This window comes from Arachis stenosperma, chromosome 3 (genome assembly GCF_014773155.1).
Source record: "Arachis stenosperma cultivar V10309 chromosome 3, arast.V10309.gnm1.PFL2, whole genome shotgun sequence".
Lineage (NCBI taxonomy): Eukaryota > Viridiplantae > Streptophyta > Magnoliopsida > Fabales > Fabaceae > Arachis > Arachis stenosperma.
In genome coordinates, this window is record NC_080379.1 from 105,902,732 (window position 1) to 105,927,653 (window position 24,922).

At 35.7% G+C, this 24,922-nt stretch overlaps 2 protein-coding genes and 1 pseudogene across 2 annotated transcripts; all 3 read left to right on the forward strand.

Annotated features, from left to right (window-relative positions):
• Positions 1–364: 364 nt before the first annotated feature.
• On the forward strand, positions 365–1,735 carry LOC130966549 (glutathione S-transferase T3-like). Its single transcript, XM_057891365.1, has one exon. It carries the CDS (start codon positions 365–367, stop codon positions 1,733–1,735), a length of 1,371 nt encoding a protein of 456 aa, XP_057747348.1.
• Positions 1,736–2,075: 340 nt separating this feature from the next.
• LOC130966550 (uncharacterized) lies at positions 2,076–3,808 on the forward strand (annotated as a pseudogene).
• A 20,276-nt stretch (positions 3,809–24,084) lies between these two features.
• LOC130966551 (uncharacterized) lies at positions 24,085–24,668 on the forward strand. The gene is made up of 3 exons (XM_057891366.1): positions 24,085–24,234; positions 24,312–24,469; positions 24,563–24,668. Exons 1-3 carry the CDS (start codon positions 24,085–24,087, stop codon positions 24,666–24,668), a joined length of 414 nt encoding a protein of 137 aa, XP_057747349.1.
• Positions 24,669–24,922: the final 254 nt, after the last annotated feature.

Consider the following 24,922-nt stretch of genomic DNA (forward strand, 5'->3'; position numbering starts at 1 on the left):
TTATAATTATTAATAAATTAAATATGATTTAATAATTATATTAAATAATTAAATTATATTTAATTTATTAATAATTATAATAATTAATTAATTAAATGATTAAATTTTTATTTAATTAATAATTTATATTATTACATTAAATTAGCCGTTGCAAAATTAGCCGTTGCAAAACTAGCCGTTGTAAAATTAGCTGTTGGAAACTAGCCGTTACTATGTTACTGTTATTATTAATAAATTAATATTTTGTTACTTTATATATACCACTTAGATACACTTCTATTCTCACACTCTCTACTACTCTTCCTCATTTTCTTCCAAATTTACAAAATCAAAGTTCTACTACTATTATTTTTTGTTCGAAAAAATGGATCCAAACCAACTCAACTCTTTCTTCAATTACTTACAAAACTTTCCTCAAATTCCAAATACCCAACAATCTCAAACCTCAAACACTCAAGTTCCAAATAAAAACTTCACACTACCAAATACATTTCAAAATCCAAATCCACAAAATCTTTCTAATTTCAATTTTCAAGCTCCTTATAATAATCAGTTTCCTATATTCCAACCGCAAAATCAAAATTCACAAACACCCCATTTTCCATTTTCATCCATATTTAACCCCTCTATCGGAAATGTTACTCCAACTTCCTTGCCGATTCCAACTCAATTCAGTACATCAAGACATAACGCATCTGGTGTTGGTGGCTCTTCTAACCCATCCTCTCAGACTCCTATACAATCTAGTCCAAATTCGCCATATTCCGATTTTGCTAACCCTCGTGGATTAGATGCTATCGACCTCAATGATGATGATATTGAAGATCGGAGGCAAGATAGTATTCAACACTGGCATTGGGAAGAGGATGAGATGTTGATCAGTGCGTGGTTAAATGTTTCAATTGACCCTGTAGTGGGTACCGATCAAAAGGGGGAAACATTTTGGAGTCGAATTCATAGCTACTGTGTAGAATTTTGCACCGACATGACAAGGGGGGTAGTTGCATGTAAGAAACGATGGTATAAGATCAACAAGGCTGTTGCACAATTTGCTGGTTGCTACGATCAAGCTAGTCGAAACATAAGGAGTGGTTCGAACGCTGATGATATAAAGGAGTTGGCTTATAAACTTTATTCAACAAATTATGGTCAAAAGTTCACTTTTGAGAGGCATTGGAACATGCTTCGGTTGGAGCAAAAATGGAGAAGCCAACTACCTACACAGAGTGGCGGCTCAAAGAGAACCAAGGTTAGTGCAACTGGAGCATACTCATCCTCATCAAACCCAGAAACACCGTTGGCTGACGAACCCGGTGTGGACTCTCCCGTTCGCCCACAAGGATCAAAGAAGAGCAAGCGAAGAGGTAAGGGAAAAGCACAGATGTCTGAAGATTGTAGCGAAAGAAAATCATCGGTTGTCAAAAAATTATCTCTCATGGAAGATATTAAGAATGTTAGAGAAAAGGAACTAATGGAAAGGGAAAAGGAAAGAGAAGAGGAGAAGGAACATAGAGCAAAGATGATGGCAATCAAAGAGAAGGAGTTACAAATTCAAGCGGCAATGAAAGAACAAGAATTACAAACTCAGAGGTATATTAAAGAAATGGAGATAAAAGCAAAAGAAAGGGAAATGGATATGCAAATTCTTAATGCTGACACGTCTACAATGAGTGAGAAACGACGAGCTCTTCATGAGATTGCATGTGAGAAAATAATGGCCAAGTGGTTTACTTAATGGTTCCTTGTATTCGTAGAGTTATGTAGTATGTTCTTATTTATTTATTGCGTATTACTGGTATGTGATGTAGTTTGTTTTATTTATTTCTGATGTAATTTTTTAAATTAGTCAATATTATTGTGTCGTTATTGTTCATGAAAGTGACCGTTGCAAAACTAGCCGTTAAGGAAAACTAGCCGTTGCAAAAGTAGCCGTTGCAAAACTAGCCGTTACAAAACTAGCCGTTGCAATACTTATTGCAGACACACTTATAAATATCAACTATCAATGACTCCACAACTCCACTTCAACTCTTGTTTCTCACCTCGACAGAGAACTAAAAATTACATTTCTCCATATGGCTAGAAATTTTGATGATATGTTCAATGAGGCTTTGTATGGCAAAAGAAGACGGCAAGATAACACACTCATAGATAATTGGATCGATGAGTATTTACTCGAAGATTCAGAAGAAGAAGATATCGATAGAAGCCCTATCCCAATTACTCGTAGATGGATCAACAGAGATCGAGAAGCAGGACATGATCGCCTTTTCCTAGATTACTTTGCAGATGAACCGGTGTATAATGATGACATTTTCCGACGGAGATTTCGAATGAGAAGAGATGTGTTCCTTCGGATAGTACACGCTCTCTCAAATGTCTATCCGTATTTCCAACAGAGGGTTGATGCAACTGGAAGAAGAGGCTTGTCGCCACTTCAGAAATGTACCGCTGCGATACGGATGTTAGCATATGGCGTAGCAGCTGATGCTGTTGATGATTATGTGCGCATAGGCGAGAGCACTACAATTCAATGCTTGGAAAAATTTGTTGAAGGTGTCATTTCCGTGTTCCAGGATGAATACTTGCGAAAACCCAATCCAAATGACGTACAACGCCTGCTACAAATGGCAGAGGGTCGTGGCTTCCCTGGCATGTTGGGTAGCATTGACTGCATGCATTGGCAATGGAAAAATTGTCCAAAGGCGTGGAAAGGTATATACATGAGTGGTTATCGTGGGGTTGCAACCATAGTACTTGAGGTTGTAGCATCTTCAGACCTTTGGATATGGCATGCGTTCTTTGGAGTTTCTGGTTCAAATAATGATATCAACGTGTTAGATCGTTCTCCAGTATTTGATGATATTCTAAATGACCGTGCTCCGGAGGTAAATTATAATATTAATGGTAATAATTATACAATGGGATACTATTTAGCAGATGGTATTTATCCTGAATGGGCCACATTTGTCAAATCAATCTCAAAGCCACAAGGTGAGAAATGCAAGTTATTTGCACAATATCAAGAAGGACAAAAAAAAGATGTGGAACGAGCATTCGGAGTGTTGCAAGCACGCTTTGTAATTATACGTGGTCCAGCTCGTTTCTGGGAAAAGAAAAAGCTTGCCAACATAATGAGAGCTTGTATTATATTGCATAATATGATTGTTGAGGATGAAAGAGACAGTTATGCAGGAAATTTTGCCAAGGCTTAGAGTATGATGATGTTGAAAACGGCTTATCACAACCTCAACTGGGAGAAGAAGATTTTGCACCATACCATCAATTTCTCCAAAGAAATGCCCAACTTCGAAATAGGCAGCAGCATAGACAATTGAAAGAGGACTTGATTGAACACATATGGCAATTTCACAATGCTTGTCGTCAACTATAGAGTTTAATTATGTTTTTCTTTGTATTAAGTAATTTTACAAATTAGTGTAACCCCGAATTATCTATTGTGTATTGTTGTTATATATGAATTTATTTAATATTAATATCTTTTAATAATGAATTATTTTTAAATTTAAATATTTAAATTACATTATTTAAAAAAAATTATTATATTAATTACAAGTATTTTAATTAATTAATTAAGTGGGACCACAATAGGGACTAAAGTTAGTTCCTCCTAATGGAGAAGAGAGAGATGTTTTGAGTTCCTATTTACTGTTTATGACGCAAAAGCTGATGTGGAGTAACTTTTTATGACAGGTGGGTCATAAACAGGAACTGGAACGAATTCCCTGCTGAAGATGGTCTTAGACAGGTTCCTAATCTTTTACAAATTCGGATGTGGCTTTCGTAGCAGTATAGTTTAATGTGGTGGTTACATTTGTCTTCTACATGTGTAAAAAAAAAAATTTCTTTTTATACAGTAGCATTCGTCTAAAGATGGATAATTGCTAAAATATTAAATCATCTAATAATTAATATTATTTTTATATGAGTGGTCACCAATATTATATGAATTCAACATTTTAAATTCTTAAAAATTGTAATTGCTTCTCTAAACACGTGTATAATATATTTTTGAGTAATTATTTAAATTAATTTTTAAAAATTTTAAAATTAGACACTTTAATCTCTCAAATTTTAAAATATATAAAATAATTTTTAATATTTATTTTTGTTAGACAATACAATTTTTTTTCATTAGTAGCTAATAGTGACTGATGACACAAAACGTTAACTAGCACACATGATCGTTAATATTCATGTGTGTGAATTGGAGAAATGAGTCTTCAAAGTGAAGTATAAAATAATCTCAAAAAAATTTAAAAATTCTCAAAATAGTCCCTAAAAAATATTTAAAATTTTAAAACAGTTTGTTCGAATATTTTTAATCTTTTTCAAAAGTTAACGTCTTATAATATTTTTGTTAATCAAAAAAATAAAATATTATTAAAAAATATATAATAAATAAAAAATACAAAAAATAACAAAATATATATTAAAAGATAATTTATTAACACTAAAATATCATAAAAAATAATATTATTTAATTATTATTATATAATATATCGAAGTGATGTAGAAACTATAATAATAACAACTAAATCTAAGAGGTTATTGAATTATAAAGGTCATTATTTATATACCTAAATTCAAGATATTAACACCAAATAAACTTAGGAAAATATTCTCAAGTGAAAAAAAATCTATTTTTTTTGGCATAATTACTAATTGTAGTAGCACAAATACCTTTAATTTTAAACCTATTTTGTGCAATATTACAATAACTAAATTCTAAAATTTTTTAAAAAATATAAATAGAATACTTGGATTTACCAATACATTTTTTCTTCATGTATTGTAAAGTATTAGGAGCTTTACATTGAGATTTTATAAATCATCTATATTGATCTCGTGGTTAACCAAAACTTACAAATTTGACTTTATAGATGACTTGATTCGCATGCATGCAAGTTCCAATCAAAGTGTTGCATCCGTAAACATTTGCATGAACATTTCCAATCGTTTATATATATGAAAAGGTTTATATTAAATGGGAGTGTTCCTATCTTTTCAAACAATAATAACTAATTTTCTTCGTCATCATTAAAAAATGATAGTAGAATATAGTACCTATAAATTAAATTAAATTATATTAAATTAATATCTTGTATAGTCTAAAATAAGAGGAAATAGCCAAATTAGTCATTGAAAGATTACCCGATCTCCAAAGTGGTCTCCGAAAGAATAAATTAATCAAAATTACCCCCAAAAAATTTAAAAATAGTCACGTTAGTCCTTCTGTCTCCCCTCTGTTCATTCCGTCAGTAACGCCGTTAAATCTTACTTATGTGGTCGTTAGTGTGTCATATTAATATGACAAGTTGGTGCAGAATGGCTGATGACAAGATATGTTTAGAGATTTATGTCAAATTAGTCCTAGAGAGAGTAAACCCTAATCCCTTCTTCTCGTTAAATGCTATTGTTGTTGCAATAGCAAATTGATTCTGCAGAGGCCAAAATTGTTGTTGAACTGCATCATGGATAGCGGTCGGCCACTATCGCAATCACACGGAAGGGTAGCGGTCGTCCACTGTCGCAATCACACGGAAGCAATGCTTCAAGATCTTCGCTGCGATGGCAGAGGAAGAACACGGACCAAGTGTACTTTTTTGGGTTAAAGACAATGATCAAGAAATCTGAAACAATAGAGAATCCAGATAGATTGTTCATTATTTATCCAAGATATCGGGTGAGTTATGAATATAGTCGTCTTGAAACTCTTAGTTATTTGTGTGGGATTTTGAGATTTTTGTAACCTAATATTTTGCAGAAGGGCAACCACTACAATTAATTTAGGTGGGCTGAGGATGATGAGTATAAAGGATTACATGGTGCAAAGGGAGATGTTAAAACTTATGTAGAAATGGAGAGTGATCTTGTTGTTTTGAACCATACCCTATCATAGAGAATGATGAGCTTAAAAGCTAAAGTTAGAGTACTTAGGATACAACTGTATTTTGGATTAATAGCTGTGATTGTGGTGGTTATGATTATGTGTATGTTTTTTAGCGCCAAGTAAAGTAATTATTATGAAATTGTGGATGTTGTGAACCTTCTTAGTTTGCTGTTATTGTATATGAACAAACTTCTGAGTAAACCTTTTGATATGCTATGCTCATCTTTTTTTAGTATTACAAAAGTCTCTACATGCACTATTTTTGTTGATCATAACATAATTTTAGCAAATTAGAAGAAACAGAATTAAAATGAAGTGAACTAGGAGTAACATAACTAATGGTCTACCAGTTACCATTATTTCAAATTCAAATAACAACACTATTTTAAGATGATAATAATAGAAAAGTAATATAGATAGTCAAAAGGATAAGCTCAAAAAGCCTAAAATCAGTTTGTACCAAGGCTATTCTTACCTAAAAGGCTATACCAAAAACAGGGCTATCCAATATACCACAATTACCACATTGTTTACAAATGGCAAATTTTGGCCCTGACAAAATAGCAAATACTAACTTCCCTATATATCATGTTTTCAAGTCTTCAAGTTATTCTATGTCTTTTTTTCTAGGAGGTTTGAAACCCGAAGTTGGAACAAATGTCATGAAGCTAGCAAGCTTCTTGGCTGTTGCGGAGCTACTACCCTTGATGGTTTCAGCAGATACAACAACTGGTCCTGGAGCAACAAGCTTTGGAGAGGCATTTTCCTTTGCCCTGGCCTTGATGACATGGAGTTTTGGAGGCCTTCATCTAACTTTACTCTGCAGCAAACAGTCTTCATCATTGTGTCAAACAAAATAGATTCATAATCAACTACAAAGGATGATATTCAACAAATGCAAGTAACTAATGTTCAATTTAAAACTGAATACAAGATAACCTGAGTAGCATTAGTTGAGGTATGTGATTGTTCTGTCAGTAGAAGTTGAGCATTTTAACTAACAGAAATTTCAGTCTGTTCATCTGGAGCAGCTGGTAGGACTGCACGGAGTGTCTGGATGGGTTGAGTGTCAGCTACATCGTCTGCTTTCAGACCAGGAGCACCTTGTAGTGGTGGCACAACTGCAAGCTACAATTGCATTAGCCTTGCCTTCTCTTGAGCATTGTCTTGCTTTTTCTTGCTGCAAGTTCTCTTGTTGTGACCCACCTCTCCACAGTACATGCACCGAATTGGATTATACTTCCTTTTCACATTTGTCTTTGTGCCAGTAGGTCCTTCAACCTTGTCTTTTCTTCTCTTTGTTGTTGGTCTTCCTAGTTTAGGCTTTATTGGTGGTGGAACAAGTGCAGGAGAACCAGTTTTCTCCCATAGTTTTTGTCCCTTGACGGGATCCACATTGTATTGGTATGTTCTTCTATATATCCCCATTATCAACCATTCATGAAAATACTCCTCAAGCCTCTTATCATTTTTTTCTTGAATGGCTGATATTGTGCATACAAGGCATTCTTATCAAAATACAAAATAAATTTTTTTCAGCAAAATATCAAATTTGGCATCTATCTACCACTTGAAATGAGTTAGGAGTTGAACATGTCAATTGCCAAAACCTACAGGAGCAAGTACGGTTACTCAAGTCTACTATCATATTAGTTGGCCGTCCTTGAACTTCGTACAAAACCTCTTTGTCATCACTGGACCAGTGAGGAGTCCAGTTTCTAGATAACTTAATCAGAGACTCAAGCCTACTTTGTTGAACCAAAGTAAGAATTCCTTGATAATTCATTAGCTTCAGTCTATTGTCAGTCATGCTTTTCATAACTATTCTTGGCACCTCCTCTGCTAGGCTCAGAATAGGCTTTCCTTTTTCATGCTTGGTCTTTGCATTGAAGGATTCACAAGCGTTGTTGCCTATATTGTCTACCTTTGGCCCTTCACCGAAATGGGCTTTTGTCCAGGCTTCCTTCAGCCACTTGGCTAAATAGTCCCAAGCTTGCTGATTAATCCTCTTGGCTCTATTCATATTCCTTTCGAACTCAACTGGAGTCCTTGATCTTGCACACTCCCAGACCAAGTCTTTCAGCTCGATGCTGCCCCACTATTTGGAGAAGTTCCTCCACAAATGCCAGATACAAAATCTGTGTGGAACTGATGGTAGGAGTTCTTTCATAGCAGGTATTAACCCATGCACTAACAATGAATCCCAAAAAGATATTTATCCAATTAAGTACTTAAAAGAATTATCATTAAATTAGAATGGTCCTTAAAAATTAAATCGCGAGTCAAATTAGTCCTCACCTTCTGCATGTTTGAGATGAAACACAAGTTCTTTGCTTCGTAGTCTCCCAAGTCTGAGAGGAGAAGCTCCAGAAATCATTTCCAATTGTCTTTATTCTCCACATCCACAATAGCATATGCAATCACAAAAATGTGATTGTTTGCATCTTGTCCACATGCAGTGAGAAGCTGTCCTCCATGTAAAGTTTTCAAGAATTCTCCATCTAACCCTATTAATGGCCTACACCCTGCCTTGAAACCCTTCTTACAAGAATCAAGACAGATGTAAAATCTCTCGAATTGAGGTGGATTATCAGTAATGGGAATGACACCTACTTGGACAGTGGAACCTGGATTGTCAGTCAGCAATTCATGTACATAATCCCATATCAACCTATACTGTGTAACCTCATCCCCTTCAACTATCTTCCTAGCTTTCTTAAGAGCTCTGGTTATGCATGAACTATTCAACTTCACATTGCACTTTCTAACAAACCACTCATACACCTCCCTGTGCTTCATTTTCGAGTGCTTCCTAAGTTTTGGATACAACTTATTCACAGTCCATTCCTGAGTTGCAACTCTATTTTTTCACTTTCTTGCACAAGTGTGATTGTCAACTAATATTTTTATCTGTCATGAACTATCACTTGGGTTATGTGAACAGTATACTATCCAAGGACAGTCTTCACTCTTACAAATAGTCCTCACTCTAACATTGTCATTCTTAGTGAACCTTATATTGCTACCGCATTGAATAGTATAATTTCTAGTGGCATCCATAAAATATTTTTTGGACTTGAAAATCATGCTTATCTCAAATTTCAAATCACCAAATTTGGCCTTGTCATTATACTGTGGATGCACAGCTAGACCCTTGTCCTCAGAGTCTAACTCTTGATCAAAATCTTCTGACTTCCATTCATCTCCCTCTGATGATTCTTCATACAATAAATTATCATCTGAATTTGAAATTACATTAATTCACCACAAAATTATAATACAAGCAAATAATTCACAAAGATCTATAACACAAGCTATTACAATAACTCATAGGTAGTTAAATAAATAATACCTGCATCAGAGCATTCATCAGATGCAATATCCTCATAGCTGGAGTCATCAGTGTCAATAGCTTTGTCCCTCGCTCTGTTATTAGCAGACCTATGCTTCTCTCTAAGATTCACTTTCTTGGCCCTAGATGATTGTCCTCCATCAACTCCACTATCACTGTCACTACTGTATATAGAATCTCCTATAATTTTTGGAGGCTTGTACAAACTGTCTTCAGCAGTCTCATATGAATCATGAGAGTCACTATCATTATCAACTGGAGTTGCTTTAACTTGCCTCTCAGATCTTGTTTTGGTTGTGTCTTTCACCTTCTGATTGATGTTATTGGCTGGTGTAGGATTGACAGAAACTTTAGCAGTCCAAGGCTTGGGCTAATGGATGGGCTTTCTTATGGGCTTATGTGTGGGCTGAGAAATGGACTTCTGTGTGGGCTGAGGAGTTGGCTTAGGTGTGGGCTTAGGTGTGGACTGAGGTGTGGACTGAGGTGTGGGCTTAGGTGTGGACTGAGGAGAGGGTAACTTGGTGGACTGAGAGTTGTTCCTTTTTGGCTGAAGAGATTTTTTGTGGTCTTACAATCTGGTTGAGACATTGCTTCATTATGGTTCTTATTTAGTTTCGCTGGGGGTTCAGGGATGGTTGGCAACTGTAGTACATTATCATCATCCTTGCTTATGCAGTCAACCACGTGTGGCTTAGAAACTACATGCTCAAAATATATGTTTATGAGGTGATGATACCTCCTGCAATCCTTAACCAATGCCAACAGATCAGCATCATTTTCTAGCCTCCTCAAGCCATCGTCGAGACGTGTTCCAGGAACCTTCCACAAGCAATTGTTCATCTCAACATATCCTAACTCCTTATAATATCCCTTCACAAAAAGCACATCTAGAGTGTTTGCTTCTACACCCATTAATACTTCAGTATTATCTGGTTCGTAAAACAGATATCCTAATTCATCTGTTTTGAACTTTCCACCATGGTAAAATACAAAAGTCATAGGAGGACCTTCCATTTGCAACCAAAATAGCAACACACTGAACTATTGAAAATTTTTTTCAAAAACAAGTAAAGCAGAGTCATCATCAACTACAAAAATGAAAATAAAATACACACATGTAGCTATACAAAGCACAAACATTGTTCTCAAACCTCGAAAAATAGAGTCATTCATGGGTCACCATGCAAGCCCTAAACCTGAACATATTTTTCAAACCTTAATATTACAAACAGTAATAATGGATTTCCAACGATCACAGAAACACATTCATCAGGAGATAAAACCACAATCACTCTCAGAAAATAAAAAAAGGGTAACCTACCTCTCACACCTCTCACGCATGGCAATGGTGTGCCCTCTTCGCTTGATCAAGGTTGTCGCAAACCGGTCACCTTCAACTTCAACACAATGTCGTCGTCGGCCTAGGCTGATAATCGCCGTTCAATGCTTCATCTTTGTGGAGGTGAGAACTGAAGACGAAGAGATTAGAGAGATGTTTTGTTTTCAGAAGAAGGATGAAATTAGAGAGATGTAACGAAACAGGGATGGAAAATGAAGCGTTGTAAGGGGTGACTAAAGAAAACGACGCTGTTGAGACTTTTGCTGACATGTCACACTAACGGCAAGGTAAGAAAATGGTAACGTCGTTACTCAAATAATAGACGGAAGGACTAACGTGACCATTTTTAAATTTTTAAGGGACAATTTTGATTAATTTATTCTTTCGGGGATCAATTTAGAGATAGGATAATCTTTCATGAACTAATTTGACTATTTACTCTCCAAAATAAATGAGTTTATTTATTTAATTTTTTTTGAAAAAAAGTACCTTTTTAAAATTAATTTATAATTTATTTTAAAATTATTTCAAAAATTTTGTATATAAATAATTAAATTTGAGATAAATAGATAAAAATTTTAAAAATTAAAATTTATTAATTTAAAAATAATTATATATAAAAGATCCGAAAGGACTATTTTAAAATTTTTCAAAAAATATTTTGAGATTTTTAAATTTTTTGAGGACTAATTAATACTTTATCTTAGGAATTGATTTATCCATATTATACATGTGGACACTTAATAATTATATGTATGAATTAATGTTCTATATCAACCGTCACTGTTAATAACTAATAAAAAAAACTGTATAGTTCAACAAAAATAAACATTTAAAATTATTTTATATATTTTAAAATATAAAAAAAACTAAAATATTTGATTATAAAAAAGATTAATTTAAATAATTACTCTATATTTTTTAAATCTTTGTAAGTCGAACTCAATAAAGCTAGAAAAGATTAAATTTACTTACTACTCAACTAACAACCTAGTGGTATCTATCTCATCATTTAATAACATGTATACTATTTTGTGTTATATTATTCAATATTAGCTTCCTTATTCAATGGGAGTAGATCGTCTCTGGTCCTTAAACAAATGGATAGTAGCAATTGTACTATCTAAACTAAGGTTGAGAGAACCAAACTGATTAATAAATTAGTAGAATGATTGATTTAATAATTTAATGATTTAATTGAAGTTGAATTATGGTTAAACCAATTTAAATAATAATTAAAAAAATTATTTAAATTATCAATATAAATTTGTAAATATCTAAAAATAATAATTTAATATGAATATAATTAAAAGTTTTGATAAAATTTCACATTCAGCTATAAATAATTTTGGTTATAAAATTATCTTTATAATTATATTTAAAATTTTATGCTATATTTAAAAATCATATAATAAAATTAAGTCTATTTATTATTTATGATCTAAAAAGATAAAAAAACATAAAAAAGCTACTGCACCATTTTATAACATGTAAATTTATTGATTGGGCCCAATTTATTATCTAAAACTAAAAATAATTCTGGTCTATTATGATATAAAGAAAAGATCCAACATATAAAAATTTAAAAATACAAATAAAGACCCTAAAGCTATAGCCTAATTCATCATGACTCATGAGATCATCTCTCTAAACCCTAGAGCGCCATCATCATGATTCATGAGGTCATCTCTCCCAACATAAATTAAATGATAAAAAAACTAAAACTAACAAAGATTACCGTTCTTCTTTAAATGGTGCTGCTCCTTGAGAAAATAACGTGAGGATACGTTTCCTTTGAGGAATTGTCTATTATGGAGAAAGTAACTTTCAGTTTTTTAAGGTCTATAAACAAATATTTTAAATTTGTGACTATTATTTGTGGTGTATACAAATTATAATTATATTTACTGTAGTCCTAAAATTTTAGTAATAACAAACCGGTATTAATTTAACAAAGTAAATAAATTATGTTCTTTTTTTAGTTTATAATAAATTACAATTTTATTGCAGTTGTATGAAGTTACTCGTAAATTTTTTATTCGGCTTGAATAAACTTTTGTTAATACAAAATATCTGTTATATATTTTATTATATATTATTAATTTTATAACAAAAATATATTATATAATATTTTTTATTGTAATTAAAAAAATTAAAATTAAGAAGTTCTTTTTCTTTTTTTTTGTCTTCTTTATTTTTTTTTTCTTTATCATCTATTTTATTTCACTTTTTAATTTTAATATTAAAAAAATAATAATATTTTATAATATTATTAAAATATGATGTGTATAACTAGGATATAAAAGATATAAATTTAACTAATAAATTTATTATTTAAAATACAAATCTAATTCTCATATATTTATGTACCTGAATTTTTTAAATTTTTATAACACACAAATCTGACATTTAGATATATGTATCTGAATTTTTGAGAATAAATTTTTAATGTATAAATCTAACTTTTAAATTTTTGTATCTCATTTAAATCGATCTTTTAAATTTTATTTTTTTTCTCCTCAACAAATTTGACCTACTAATTTGTTTAATAACAATTTTAAAAAAATTAACTCCATATTAAAAAAAAAACCAACTTTTTTTAATAACGATGCATTACACACCAATTTATTTTATATAAAAAAATTAGTCACTCTATTTTTCTTATATACTATTATTAATTATTAGTTAGACAATAATTAAAATTAAAATTAAAATTAAAAATCGATATTTGTATTACGTGCAGCTCGGTCGTCTGGAGAGGCCCGTGGTGGGGGTTCGGTGACCCGAGCTTGGTATGCAGAATGGTTGGTGGTTGTACCTGCAATGACACTCCGATGCTTAAGTTAGCATGGGTCCAAGCAGATATGTGTAGATTTGGAATGAATGCCATACCTGGGTGCTCCAGTGTATTTATAGTAGTTGGCAGTGATCTTCCCTGGATAAGATATTCTTATCTTATCTTATCTTTTGGGAGTTTTATCTTTATCTTTGTGGAACCGCCTTTTCCAGGCCTTTTCGGCCTTTAGGTTTGGGCTGCGTTCCTTTTGATGGGCCTTCCTTGCTCTTTGTCCGAGGTCCGACCTTTAGGTGTGAGCTTTAGGATAAGGTCGGACCTCTTGCGAATTTGCCGAGTTGGAGGACCCCGGTCAGGGTATGAACAGTGCCCCTGCCCGAGTTCGTCCTTTTTGGGAGGTCGTGCTCGGGCATAGTAGTCTGTTTTTCAAAATTCAAAATGGCCGTTCTTGCATTTATTGCATTTTACCGTTTTTCCTCGATTTCCGTTCGGGCTCTGTGAAGGCTTTATTTATTGCTCCTTTCCTCCTTTCTGCGTTTTGTTTTTTTTTATGCTTTACAAGCGCCGCTTCTTCTTTCCCTTTGTTTTGCTTTCCGGAATCTTTCTTTGTGTGTCTTTCCGGGGTTTCCTTTGTGCCGTCGTTTCGTTCTCCTTGCTTCGGAGCTCTTCGTCTTCGCTTCTTCTTCCTGGTTTGTTTCCGTGTTTCTCTTTTCTTGTGATCGTATGCTTCTGTCCTTTGTGTGGCTCTTGCTTATTTCTTTTTCTTTATGCCTGGGTTGCCCCAAAAGAGGTGCCGCCATTGCTGTTGTTTTTATATGGGGGGCTCTTTTTTTGTTCCCTGGCGTTTTTGTTCTGTGTTGCCCCACTTTTTTCGTGGGGTCTTTGCTTCTTGCCTTGCTGAATGGTTTTTCGTTGTCTTCTTTATGTGATTTTTTGCCTGCTGCTGTATTTCTTCTTTGTAGGTAAGAATTTTTATGTCTCGAAAGGTTCTTCAAGCGATGTCGACTAAAATTCCGTGTGGTCTTGATTGGGTAGACCTTCTTCCTCTAAGAGTTCCTACCGTGGTAGATTCTGAGTACTTAGTTAGGTTCCGTAGGCATTGTAGCATATGTGAAAATAGAGAGTCTGAGAGGGATTATGAACTAGTCGCCCCGGATTCCGAGGAGAGAGTGTGCTTCCCGCCCCTAGATAGTTCCGAGAAGCTTTTCTTTTACGCTTATGATTGTTTTTTCTCTAAGCTGGGCGTCCGACTTCCCTTTACCGATCTGGAGTCTGAGGTGTTATGGTCTTGTAATCTTGCTCCTACGCAGCTCCATCCAAATTCTTGGGCGTTTTTAAAGCTGTTTCAACTTTTGTGTCAGTTCTTGGGCGTTGCTCCCTCTATTTCTCTTTTTTCCTACTTGTTTGTGTTGACAAAGCCAGGGTCGGGTGGAGGGAAGGTATCTTGGGTTTCTTTTAGGGCTAACCAGGGAAGGAAGTTTTGCACCCTGTATGATGAGTCCTTTCATGATTTTAAGAACTTCTATTTCAAGGTCCGGGCTACTGGAGACGTCCGACCTTTCTTTTTAGATGAGAGTGGGGAGCCTTTTTTTCCTCTTTGTTGGCAGGAGAAAGTAGTGTCTACTAAGTATACCCTTGAGAGTCTAGATGAGGTGGAGCAGGCTTTTGTGGGTGTGGTAAGCAGTTTATGGGGTCGGGAACCTCACTTGGACACGAAGAAAATGTTGGGGGATCCAAGCCTTCTCCGTTCCGAGTTAGGTAGTTCCCGACCCTCCGAGATTATCTTTTTAGTATTTTTGATTGTTTTTGTTTTGGTGGAATTTCTGTTTTGGTGATTCTTTTCTTCTATTCTTGCAGAGATGTCTTCTCAGGCGGATTCTATGAAGTACCTTTGTCGGACGAAGAAGTCCGTGGCTGCTCGAAATATTGAGGCTGGGGAGGCTTCTGCCCGATCTTCTCCGAAGAAGACTACTGTGGGTGTCACTACTCGGTCGAAGACTATTCTGACTCCCCAGTTTCGACCTATAAATCAGGATCCTCCAACCTCTGGACCCGGTAACTCATCTCCTCCTTCGTCCTCGGGTCCTCCTCCCAAGAAGCAGAAGACCTCTCAAGAGTTTGCGGGTTTTAATGATAAGGATTTTGATGCTCTCGGTTGGGTTGAACAGCATATTCTCCCTCAGACTTTTATTTCTACTGATGATGTGTCTATGGAGCACCATTTTCAGTATATGGCGCGGAGCTGTGTCCGGATGGCTAGTCTTCATGCCGCTATTGCCCGAGAGTTCAAGAAATCCCCCATTGGTGCGACCAGTTCCCGACTTGAGAAGGCTCAGTCCGAGTTCGAGAGGATTAGTGAACTGAAGGCTGCTAGGATCGCTGAGCTGGAGGCGTCTTTGGAGAAGGAGAAAGCTAAAGCTACCGCGGCTGTGGCGGCGGCGAGTTCATCCGAGGAGATGGTGAAGGCGGCGAAGGCGAGTTATACTCGGACATATGCTGAGCTTGTGGAGACAAAGGAGAGGTTGCAATCCGCTCAGGATGATTTTTTCGAGCTAGAAGGACATGTGGCTAAGGGTATGGATGCTATGTTTGAAAATTTGAAGGCTCAGGTCCGGGTTCTTGCTCCTGACCTGGATCTGAGTTTATTCAGTACGGATAATGTTGTCGTGGAAGGAAAGATTGTTCCTGCTCCCATCGAGGATGAGGTTCCGGTGTCTGACCCCAAAGTTCCGGTTGCGAACCCGACTTCACCTTTGGCCGGGGAGGAATCTGGTGTGGAGGTTTCAAACCGAGATGACGGTGCTGTCAAGGCTGTCCCGATTTCTATGGTTCTTCCTCCGCAGCCTTCTACCGGTGTGGAGTCCGGAAAGGATCTTGATTCCCTGTGACCCTTTGTCTTTGGTTTTTTGCCCGGCCTGTGGGCTCTTTTTTGGATGGTTTTTACTACCTGTTTAATGCTTTGAACACCTTTTTGCTATTAGCTACTTGTAGTAACTTTTTAGCTTATTATGTGGTGTTTGTTCGCGTTTTGACTTTTAGTTCCGCTTTATGCTTTTTAGTTGTTTTTGGATAACAACTTTTTAGCTAGCGCTTTTTGAAACTTCGTTTTATCCTTCCCTTTGATTTCGTTTCTTCGCTTTGTACTTTTTAGTTGTTTTTGTATAGCAACTTTTTAGTAAGCGTTTTCGAAATCTTTGTTTTCGCCGTTTTAAGGCTTCTTTCTCGGATCCGGGCTTTTTCTCGGACCTCGGGGGGCGGTTGAGTACTTCCCTTCGTTGGGTCCGGCCTTATTGTTGGTCGGCCTTTTAAGTTATTTTTGTAACCTCTTTTATTTGGCTTTTTGAGCCTTTTCAGAGTTGCTTTATAACTTCTCACATTAATCTGAACCTCGTCGCTTTATCTTTGCCGACCTTGTGTGGTCTCTTGGCAATGATTTTTTGCGTTTTGCCGAGCATAAATTAATGCGCCTTGGCGGGGTACTTTTCAGGATTTGTTTCATCATGAAGAAGAAGGAGAAGGAAAAGAGAAAAATTCGATTAGTATTAAAAAAGAAAGAATATTTACAGAGTGTTTACCCTTGGCTAGGTCGGGTGCTTTTCTTATCCGGGTGTCTCATTAAAAAACCCTTGTAGGGAAAAAGAGTACACCTCGGGTTAGGTTTTTTTAGCTGTAGTATCGTTTTAGATTACAGGCGTGCCAGGCCCTGGGCAACTCATTGCCTTCTAGGTCGGATATTTTGTAATAGCCTGTTCCTAAGACTTCTGTTACCTTGTAAGGTCCTTTCCAATTTGCAGCTAGCTTCCCTTCTCCCGACTTTTGTGTTCCGATGTCGTTTCGGATCAGAATCAGGTCGTGAATTGAGAAGCTTCGTTTTATTACTTTCTGATTGTATCTGAGGGCCGTTCGCCGTTTTAAGGCTTCCTCTCGGATCCGGGCTTTTTCTCGGACCTCGGGGAGGAGGTCGAGTTCTTCCCTTTAGAGGTCGGGTTAGGATTGGTGGCTGCCCGAGGAATTCCTTGAAGTCTTGAAAGGCCTTTTCGCACTCCGGGGTCCATGAGAAGGGTTTCCCTTTCTTTAGGAGTGAGTAGAGAGGTAGTGACTTTATCGCTGATCCCGCCAAGAATCTTGATAGGGCGGCTAGCCTTCCATTTAGTTGTTGTACTTCTTTGACACACGTCGGACTCTTCATATTGAGTATCGCTTGGCATTTGTCCGGGTTTGCTTCGATGCCCCTTTGGGTCAGCATGAAGCCTAAGAACTTTCCGGCTTCTGCGGCGAAGGTGCACTTTGTCGGGTTAAGTCTCATGTTGTGTTTTCTGAGGGTGCCGAAAACACTGGCGAGGTCGGTCAGCAAGTTTCTGTCTTCTTGTGTCTTTACCAGCATGTCGTCGACGTACACCTCCAGCTGTAGTCCGATGTGCTCTGAGAACACTTTGTTCATTAGCCTCTGGTAGGTTGCCCCTGCGTTCTTTAGCCCGAAGGGCATTACTACGTAGCAGTAGTTTGCCCTTGGGGTTATGAACGAGGTCTTTTCTTGGTCGGGTCCGTACATTGGGATTTGATTGTATCCCGAGTATGCGTCCATGAAGGAGAGATATCTATAGCCTGAGGCTGCGTCTACTAATGCGTCGATGTTTGGTAGTGGATATGGGTCTTTGGGGCAGGCTTTGTTGAGATCTGTGTAATCGACGCACATCCTCCATTTTCCGTTGGGCTTTTTTACCAGGACCACGTTTGCGAGCCATAGGGGGTATTTTACTTCCCTAATGAACCCTGCATCTAGCAGTGCTTGTACTTGTTCTTCTATTGCTTGCATGCGCTCGGGTCCGAGCTTCCGGCATCTTTGTTGGACAGGCCGGGATCCCGGGTAAACCGATAGCTTATGGCACATCAGGTCGGGACTTATGCCCGGCATGTCGGAGGCTTTCCAGGCGAAGAGGTCGGAATTCTCCCTTAAGAGGTTTATGAGTTCCTCTTTTAGGCCTGTGTCGAGGTTTACTCCTATGCTTGTTATTTTTTCAGGTGTGTTCCCAATCTGGACTTTTTCGGTTTCTCCCTCTGGCTGTGGCCGGAGATCTTCTCGGGATTGAACTCGTCCGAGTTCTATCGTGTTGACTTCTTTCCCTTTTAGGCTCAGGCTTTCGTTGTAGCATCGCCGTGCTAGTTTTTGGTCGCCTTTTAGGGTAGCGATTCCCTTTGCGGTAGGGAACTTCATACAGAGGTGTGGGGTCGAGACTATAGCTGCCAGTCTGTTTAGGGTTGGTCGCCCAATGAGGGCATTGTATGCTGAAGTGACGTCGACTATAATGTAGTCGATGCTTAATGTTTTAGATTGCTCGCCTCTTCCAAAGGTAGTGTGTAGCGAGATGTATCCTAAGGGATGGATCGGAGTATCCCCTAGTCCAAATAGGTCGGTGGGGTAGGCCTTTAGTTCTTTTTCTTCAAGCCCGAGTTTGTCGAAGGCCGTTTTGAACAGGATATCTGCCGAGCTTCCCTGGTCAATCAGGGTTCGATGTAAGTTGGCGTTTGCTAGGATAATGGTGATTACCATTGGATCGTCGTGTCCGGGAATTATCCCTTGAGCATCTTCTCGGGTGAATGAAATAGTAGGTAATTCGGGCAGGGGACTGTCTTCTCGGATGTGATAGACTTCTTTGAGGTGTCTTTTTCGTGAGGATTTGGATGTTCCTCCGCCTGCAAAACCTCCATTTATCATGTGAACATGTCTTTCAGGTGTTCGTGGGGTTTGTTCGGCCCGATCTTCATTGTCCCCCCGCCTTCTCTTCCTGGTCTCTTCTCCTTTCTCTGCTATGTATCTGTCGAGTTTTCCTTCTCTGGCTAGCTTTTCTATAACATTTTTTAGGTCGTAGCAGTCGTTAGTAGAATGACCGTAGAGCTTGTGATATTCACAGTATTCGGACCGATCTCTCCCTACTTTCTTGTGTTTTAGCAGTCGGGGCGGTGGGATCTTTTCGGTGTGGCATACTTCTCTGTAGACGTCTACCAAGGAGACTCGGAGGGGGGTGTAGCTGTGGTACTTCCGTGGTTTGTCCGAGTTGGGTTCTTCTTTCTTTTTCTGTTCCCGATCCCGATCTCGGAGTGGGTAGGTTGATTCCTTCCTAGAAGAGTCTCTTAGCTGGGAGGTTTCCTCCATGTTGATATATTTTTCCGCCCGCTCTTGCACCTCGTATAGGGAGGTCGGGTATCGTTTGGATAGGGATTGGCTAAACGGTCCTTCTTTTAGGCCGTTTGCTAGTCCCATGATGGCTGCTTCAGTGGGCAAGTGTTGTATGTCCAGGCAGGCTTTGTTGAATCGTTCCATGTATTTTCGGAGAGTTTCTTGGTCACCTTGTTTGATCCCGAGTAGACTGGGGGCATGTTTTGTCTTGTCCTTTTGAATAGAGAATCTTGTTAGGAATTTTTGGTTAGGTCTTCGAAGCTGGTGATTGATCTTGGTGGCAGGTTGTCGAACCACTTCATGGCTGACTTGGTGAGAGTGGTGGGGAAGGCTTTGCACCGAATCGCGTCGGAGGCGTCGACTAGGTACATTCTGCTTCTGAAGTTGCTGAGGTGATGACTTGGATCGGTGGTGCCGTCGTAGAGGTCCATATCGGGTGGTTTGAAGTTTCGCGGTACCTTCTCCTTCATGATCTCTTGCGTGAAGGGATCGTGGTTGCACTCGGTGGTGGTGCCGCGTTCTGTTCGGTCTTTCAGGTTGGCCTCTATTTTCCGCAGTTTTTCTTCTAATTCTCTGCGCTTTCGAGTTTCTCTTCTCAGATCTTGTTCAGTTTCTTTCTGCTTCTTTATGTCCTCTTCGAGTTGTTTTAGTCGGTCTTGTTGTGCCCGGACTGCTTCTAGAATTTCCGAGCTCTTCGCTCTTTCGGAGTTTTGTGGATCCTTGTTTGGGGGTGACATTTTTGGGCGATTCTGTTTGTTTCCTCCTGGAGTACGTGGTGATAGAGGGCTGTCCGGTCGTTCTCCGGTGTCAATTTCGTCCTCTTGTTCGGATGCAGCGTGCTCATCGTTGAGAGGGTCGTCCGCCATGGTAGAGGGATGACTTCCAGGTCCCCGGCAACGGCGCCAATGTTCCGAGGGTTTGCCTGAAACGTGCAGCTCGGTCGTCTGGAGAGGCCCGTGGTGGGGGTTCGGTGACCCGAGCTTGGTATGCAGAATGGTTGGTGGTTGTACCTGCAATGACACTCCGATGCTTAAGTTAGCATGGGTCCAAGCAGATATGTGTAGATTTGGAATGAATGCCATACCTGGGTGCTCCAGTGTATTTATAGTAGTTGGCAGTGATCTTCCCTGGATAAGATATTCTTATCTTATCTTATCTTTTGGGAGTTTTATCTTTATCTTTGTGGAACCGCCTTTTCCAGGCCTTTTCGGCCTTTAGGTTTGGGCTGCGTTCCTTTTGATGGGCCTTCCTTGCTCTTTGTCCGAGGTCCGACCTTTAGGTGTGAGCTTTAGGATAAGGTCGGACCTCTTGCGAATTTGCCGAGTTGGAGGACCCCGGTCAGGGTATGAACAGTATTTATATTATATTATTAGTTTGACAATAAAAATATAGATTTTTTTATTTTGAATTATTTAAATATTTTATTTATTAAAATGTGCAATATGTACTTTTTAAACTACTATTATACATTCCAGATACAAAAGATAAAAGATAAATAAATACATAAGTTAAATAATATGTATCCGAGATGAAATATCTTAAAAAAAATTCCAAATGCACTTGGATATATTATATCTACATATATGTATATATTTAGAGTGCATAATATTAGAGATAAAGCCAAAAAAATTATATATATATATATATATATATATATATATATATAAAATATAATATGATTATTAAATAAAAATGAAGTAATAATGAATAATAAATTATTAATTAATTTTATTTTGAAACAAAATACTAATTGTAAGAAGAAAATTAATATATTGACTAAATAGATAGATATAAAACAACAAAAAAATAGTTATATTATAATTAAATTAATAAATATTTATTAAAAATATTAAATATACATCTTCAAATTAGAATTTAGAACTATAGTTTTTTGGTTTTGATTTTTTAGGGTTATTTTTGTTAGACCTATAACCTAATAATAATATTATTATTATCGTAATATTGGTAATTAAGACGACGACGATGGCGACGACGACAACGACGACAACAACAACAATAACAACAATAACAACAACAACAATAATAATAATAATAATAATAATAATAATAGATAAAAAAATAATATAAAAGCGAAAGGTTACAAGAAGAATAATATTAACAATTTAACATAATTATAAAATTAGTCTATATCTACATTTTGTTCTAATTGTTATAATAATACAATTTATTATTTGTGGACAGCTCTCTATATTTCTGGATAATTTCATTTATTGCTTTTTTTTTATGGTCCCAATTATACTTTTTCCACCGAAAAAAGCTTCTTCTTTTGAATTGTTTACAATAAAGAAAGTAAAAATGGAAAAAGCTCCTTCCTTTGAATTATCTACGATAGAAAAAGTAAAAACTGGACCTTTAAAAGTAAATTCTTAAATTCCATATTAATAGTAGAGAATGACACGGTACTATTATTTATGATATTTAAAAAGTTTTTCTCAAAAAATATAGTGAATTAAAAACATTATACCTCTTTAAAAATTTAATATTTTTTTATTAAATATGTTGAAATAATTATTAATAATATAATTTTTTCATGACTTATTTAATAATATAATTAGGAATAGAATGACTAACATAAAGATATTGTAAATTAAATTAGACAAATATATTATTATTATTATTATTATTATTATTATTATTATTATTATTATTATTATTATTATTATTATTATTATTATTATTATTATTATTATTATCATCATCATCATCGTAATTGAATAAATTAAAAAATTAATTAAAAAACATCGTTAATTTTGCATCTAACTCTATCTATTATGCAAAATTTCTGTTTATATGATTTATTTTTTATAAAGCATGGACATTTTGTTAAGTTACCGTATTCGTATGTCGGACACATTTTAGACACGACACTCATCGACACTCGTCCGACAAGCGTGTCTGCTGTATCCAATTGTATCTTAATAAAAAATAAAAAAATCATCTCTGAACACATTTAAATATACCTAAATACCATCATATGTCAGTATGTCTAGTCTTATTTTAACATGTATTCTTGAAATAAATTTAGAAATAATATATATTATTATTTATTAAAATAAAAATATTTGAAATACTTTATATAATTAAAAGAAGACATTAAAAATAGTTAAAAAAATTATGTTATATTTTAATATTAATAAAATATTAAAATATCATTATAATTTATCTAAAAAATACTTTATATTTTATATATATGTCGTGTCTCTGTATCTTATAAGATTTTAAAATTCGTATGTCCACATGTCACGTGTCGTATCGTGTCCCGTGTCTGTATCAATATCTATGTATCATAGTTTATTTCTCATTATATCTAGATTAGATCTCATTAATAATTATTTTTATAGATAAAGTTTTCTTATTAATTCTATTTTAAGTTTTCAATTATATGTCAGAACTAATTTTTTTTATCCAAAGTTAATATAAAATAAAAAAAAATATTCATATCAAGTTATCTAAAAATCATTAATATGTTTTTTGACCAATAATATATTTTTAATAATCTCCTCTGAAAGTTTAAGTTGCATAAATATAATTAGATAATTTTAATAAGATTAATATTATACATCTAAATTTTTTTATTAATCAAGTTGGTCTAACATAATAAAAATAAATTATAACTAGTATTATTTCTAATTTTGTTGTTTAACTTGGTTGAACTTTATTCATAAAAAATACTTTTTTTAATAATTAATAAAATTATATAATAGTTTTAGATGAATATTAATAAATTTTATTTATTAAATTATATATATAAATAATGCATATAAAAATATGACCATTGAAATAGATAATTTAATATTTTTACTTGAATGCTTAAAGAATATTTTATCATTTTGTAGTAAAATTAAAATTTTAGCCTTTTTAAAATTCAAATTAAAATTATAATGTATAATATAATCAAATATGATTAAACCCCCAAAAATTTTAAGTGGGCTCTTATAATTATTTAAAATTAAGTAAAATAATATTTTGCAATTTTTAATATAAAAATCCAATTTTTTATGCCTAATAGTATTAATTTTGCATAACTCAATTTTTTTATACGTAAAAAAATTGATTTTATTTTATTTTATTTTAGCTGCAAAATAGTTGCAAAATAGTTCAGTAACCTATATCCAAATTTGAGCCCACTTACTACAATCTACTATTTCCAACCAACTACCTTATACCTTAGGGATAAGTATTGTTTTGGTCCCTCACGTTTAGGGTCGGAATCGAATCCGTCCCCGATGTATATTTTGATTTAAAATCGTCCTTAAAGTCGCATTTAAATTTAAAATCGTCCTTTATAACATTTTCGGACGTAAATGCCCTTGCGTCGTTATGTGGCCGTTATGATCATCGAAAATATATATATGTATATATAGGAATTTAAAATGAATGGGAAAGTTTAATAATGATACATTGAATTGAAAGGAGGAAAGGGTAAAGCAGCGTGGAAGCCATTGCTGCAGAGCTCACCGTGAGGACCTGCTGGAGGGAGACAGCCATGGCTGCACGAAGCTCAACCTCGTCTCGAATCCCATCTTCGTCACAAGGTAGGCTGCTACTTTGTTCTCATGGTGAGAAGCCTGTGTTGCGAATCTCGGGAACCAAGGAGAACCCAGGTCGCAGATTTTGGGGTTGTGTCTACTTTGAGGTTTGTTTATTTACTTTTTCGCTTAATTGGGTCTTCTGGGTGTTGGAAGGGATGGTGATCTCTGTGGGTATGTGCAGGTGCAAGAAGGCTGCAATTTTTTTCATTGGGCAGATCCAGATACAGAGGTGGAGTATTCAGAAATTGCTAGGTTAAGGAAGAAGCTGTCGATGATGAAATCAAGAACTAAAGTAGCAGAGTGGAAGCTGAAGTTCGTTGCAGTGTTAGGGTTTTTTGGGTGAGTTGGGTTTGTATGTTTGCTGTTGCAGAATTGGTCTAAAGCAACGCAATCGTGTCTCATTCTGTTGAACCTGGTTTGAAACATGTGTAGGTATATTCTGCTGTTGTTTTTGGTGGTGAATTGGCCTGGCTGGGGTTTATGTATTAAGGGGGTTCTTGATTGTGGCATGTTGAATGTATTTGAAGATGTAATATGACTGTCTTGTAAGTATGGTTGGATATTGAAATGAGAGTGAAAGTTTTTATTGGCAAAACATAATTTCCATGACTGAACAATAAGATAACAGTGTCATTAAAATGGTAACAAACTAAAGTGTTTGACATTAAAATGGTAACAACCTGAATACATCATAACCATAGTGTTTGACATTACCAGAACCTTAATAGAAACTTAACTCAAAACAACCTAACCATCAAAAGGATTGGCTGGCAACAAGCCAATATTTCACTA

Bases quoted from the DNA above. Each gene is read 5' to 3' on its own strand.
- LOC130966551 (XM_057891366.1), top strand. From the start codon at position 24,085: ATGGCTGCACGAAGCTCAACCTCGTCTCGAATCCCATCTTCGTCACAA. The intron at 24,235-24,311 runs GTTTGTTTATTT...GGGTATGTGCAG, and splicing joins GGGGTTGTGTCTACTTTGAG to GTGCAAGAAGGCTGCAATTT. The intron at 24,470-24,562 runs GTGAGTTGGGTT...AAACATGTGTAG, and splicing joins GCAGTGTTAGGGTTTTTTGG to GTATATTCTGCTGTTGTTTT.
- LOC130966549 (XM_057891365.1), top strand. From the start codon at position 365: ATGGATCCAAACCAACTCAACTCTTTCTTCAATTACTTACAAAACTTT.